General features: G+C 56.6%; 1 protein-coding gene across 1 annotated transcript in view; it reads right to left on the reverse strand.

Moving 5' to 3' along the window:
• Positions 1 to 3338, reverse strand: part of LOC146597758 (ras-specific guanine nucleotide-releasing factor 1-like) — a 30600-nt gene extending 27262 nt beyond the window's left edge. Inside the window, exons 1-2 of the mRNA XM_085301584.1 lie at positions 3054 to 3338; positions 2230 to 2381 (exon numbers count right to left, since the gene is read on the reverse strand). Coding sequence (XP_085157710.1) covers positions 2230 to 2381; positions 3054 to 3329 — 428 coding nt within the window. The 5' untranslated portion in view covers positions 3330 to 3338. The remainder of the gene's footprint in view (positions 1 to 2229; positions 2382 to 3053) is intronic.
• Positions 3339 to 3358: the final 20 nt, after the last annotated feature.

Genomic DNA, 3358 nt, shown 5'->3' on the forward strand with positions numbered 1-3358 from the left:
CCCCAGCGGCCCCGCGGGGCAGAGCCTCCTCCGCCGCCGGGGCCCGCCCCAGGCTACAACAGTCTGCGAACGGCAACTGATTCAAAGGAAATTTAACCTCGGGAAAAGCAGAACATAAACAGAAAAGAAAGTTTCCAGAGGTGTCCGAATCCCCCGCTTAGCGTTTCAGTTTTCAAATAACTTCGTCCCCTTAGTCTCATATATGATGTATGCTACAAATGCACTGCGTTCCTGGGAAAGATGCCCCACAGCAAAGCAAAATATTTGAACTTCAAAAAGGAGGGTATTTGTCAAAGACTCATTTTTAAAAATTTCTCCTTTGTGGAGAATTTGAAACCTTTCAGGTTTTACTCCAGTTAAGAAGGAATCTAAATCTGAAACTCCTCTGCTGAAGGGAATACTGTCCTCACAGTTTGAGCTGTAACTGTCTAGTTGGATAAACGTCCTCAGAAGACAATTAATGGTGATCAGTGGCATTGCTAGAAATTTCCTCAGAACCTTCCTTTCAAAGAGCGGTGATGCTAAACATGTCTCTGTGCCAGGTGAGTTGGAAGAAAACATTGTTTTGCAGAACTGTGACACCTTTCTTTCTGAAACCTGCAGGCTTTGCTAGCCATTTTCTTGCTCTCGCTGTCCTGGACAGACGGTGTTGCAGATCTGCACCATAAATATTCTGCTRCTTATCTCATCTGGTATGCAATTAATTAGTTTGCAAAGCAATGGGCATTCAAGTGCTTGAGCACTTTCATTTAAATTTGTCCCAATGAATTATAGAAAATTATGAGCCAGATGCTAAACCTTTGTAAATCAGTGCAGATCAATGGCCTTGTAAATATTTAGTGTGAAGGAAGATCTGGCAGGATCTTACTGCGTTGTGACAGCAATCCCCCATTTACACTGAGGATAATTCTTCCAGGTGCACTCAGAAATMAGAAGAGATTGTGACATCCTCCCCGTAATGTTTACGTGATGTAAAATTCCTCCTGTATCAACAGGAAGAGTGAGAATGGGGCTGGCGAGCYTGACTTAAGCCCGGCAAGGAACGCCGAACAGCATCTATTGCGCTGCTATCTGAAGGGATGCGTGTGCCAGCGCAGGGCAGCGGTGGGCCCCCACCCGTGCAGACGCGCACCCGTGGCTGCTCTGGTAAGCGCTCAGGTAAGCAGCGGGAGGCTGCTCCAGTGCAAGACTAGGGCTGCTAGAAGGCACAGCTGTTGCCAAAAAAAAGGTATTTCAATCTGCAGAGTGAAATAGTCCAGTGATCCTGGTGGTACTGCACTGCCTTGTTGTCACAGCAGGGCTTTTCGGAGAGCTGAGCATGCCATGGTTAGCCAGAGTCAATTAATTAAAAGTGGCTTATATCCCTATATCCAGTCACTTGGCTCCACCGGTCTCTCTGGGGTCCTGTCCTGCAGTCCTTCAGGCAGTGCTCGCAAGCATTTCACGGGGAGTTCTGCTTAGGCAAAAATTATGCAAGAGCTGCAGAGCTGGACCCAAAATGTGTGACTCCTACAAGCACACAGCCTGGGCTTTGAGCGATGAGAAAACAACACTAGCTAATCTTCACAAAGGGCTTTACTGTACCTTCTCGGGCACGGGCATTCAGCTTGGTGTGCTGCTGCACTCAAGGTGCAGCGTTTGAGGGGTGAATTCAGCTGCAATAAGCCAGCTCCTGTCTATGTTCATTAGACTGGAGGTGATTTTGGAAACTACGGCAGTGACGGGCAGAGATTTATTTGCATTCCCAGGCTGAAAACCTGTCCTTCCTATCCCACTGTCACCTGGCATACATATCTCTACTGCCCGAGCATTTAGATGCACCCAAAACGCCAGCAAATGACACCTAGACAGACCGACCGGAGGTTTCTAACATTTCAGGCAATGCTGCTCGGTGCCACCCCGCACACTTGCGAAAGGTGTATGCAGGTGCAGAAATCTGCTCAGAGGTCTGTTACGTATTGCCTTCCGGGCTGCCCGGTCCTGAGGCACAGCAAGGGAGCCCAGGGGGACCTGCATTCTGCAAGGGTCTCCTAACGCATTTGATTTTCAGTGCAATTTCCACCTGCAGATATTAGCATCTGGCGGTAAGCACTGCAGACAAGTAAAACGTTGCATGTGGCATGTGGAGCCCTTGGCTCTGCTCTCCCCACGACCTGGGCAGCCAGAAGTGCTGCTCTTCCAGCCGTGCCCGTGACCCAAGCACTAAATGGCATGGGCAAGAAGCACGACCTGAGCAAAATCCGGGTGGAAACAAGGCCCCGCGCCTGCCCCTGTGCTGCGCCCAGCATATCCATTTCCGAAGCTGCGGGCGCTGCGCGGTGTTTGGGGATTCGCATTTCCCTGCCAGCATCTTCATAAACACCGGGGCCGAGCTGAGCCTGCTGCCGCGGAGGAGAAAACTCCCACCCCCGCGTCCACACGCGCAAACACCTATTTATGGACTTTGCTTCGGCCGTGAAATCCTGAAAGCCAACTCGCGAGCCACCCTGCTGCGGCCCGGTGGCCCCGTCCACGCCACAGCCCCGTCTCCCCCCGCGGCCTCGCGGGGTAAAACGTGCCGGGCCGCAGCGCCGCGCGGGGAACCCGCTCCCACGGGACTGTGCCGCGGACACGCGTGGGGCGCCCGGCTCCGCTGCGGAACGGCGCGGCCCGCGGCCGCCGGGGGGCGCACCCACGCCGCACCGAGCCGCCTAATTAACCGCGGCTAATTAGCCGTGATGGGGGGGGGGGGGCGCTCTCCCCGGGCAGTGCCCGGCTCCCCGCTAACTAGGGAGGTCGCCGGCGCGGGGGGAGCGCGGCGCACGGGCCGCGCGGAGAGCCCCTCCGCGGGCCGCGGCATCCTCGCGGCGCGGCCCCGGCTCGCCCTCGGCCCCGGTCACGCGTGGGGCAGGTCCCGGCGGCGGGCGGGGCTGCAGCGAGACCCCGGAGCGGTGGGGAAAGGGGCCGCGGGCGCCGGCAGCGCGGTGCCCCTCGGCTGCGGTGCGGGGGGTGGGGAGAGTGGGGTCGCTGCCAGGGCTTCCCCCCTCCGTGCGGCGGGGCCCCGTCCCACGTACCTGCTTCTCCAGGGAGTCTTTGGCCGAGAGGGAGGGCTTGGGAGAGGGTGCCCGGTCGCAGACGCAGCCCTCGAGCAGGTAGAGCCCGGAGGGCCTGGAGCTGGAGTCGGTCTCGAAGTAGAAGAGCATGTTCTGCAGCAGCGCGAACCATCTGGTGTGCCATTTTGTGTTGTCGGAGCTCCTCTTGCTCAGATAGCCCTTCCTGGCGCCGTCCTTCTTCGCCAGCAGCCCCAGGTAGGTGACGTGCCCGTCATTGAGCCGCATCCCTTTCTGCATCGTGGTGGGCACCGCCAGCGCCTCACATG

This window comes from Rhea americana, unplaced genomic scaffold, assembly GCF_003343005.1.
Source record: "Rhea americana isolate MKP2758 unplaced genomic scaffold, rheAme1 scaffold_178, whole genome shotgun sequence".
Taxonomy (NCBI): domain Eukaryota; kingdom Metazoa; phylum Chordata; class Aves; order Rheiformes; family Rheidae; genus Rhea; species Rhea americana.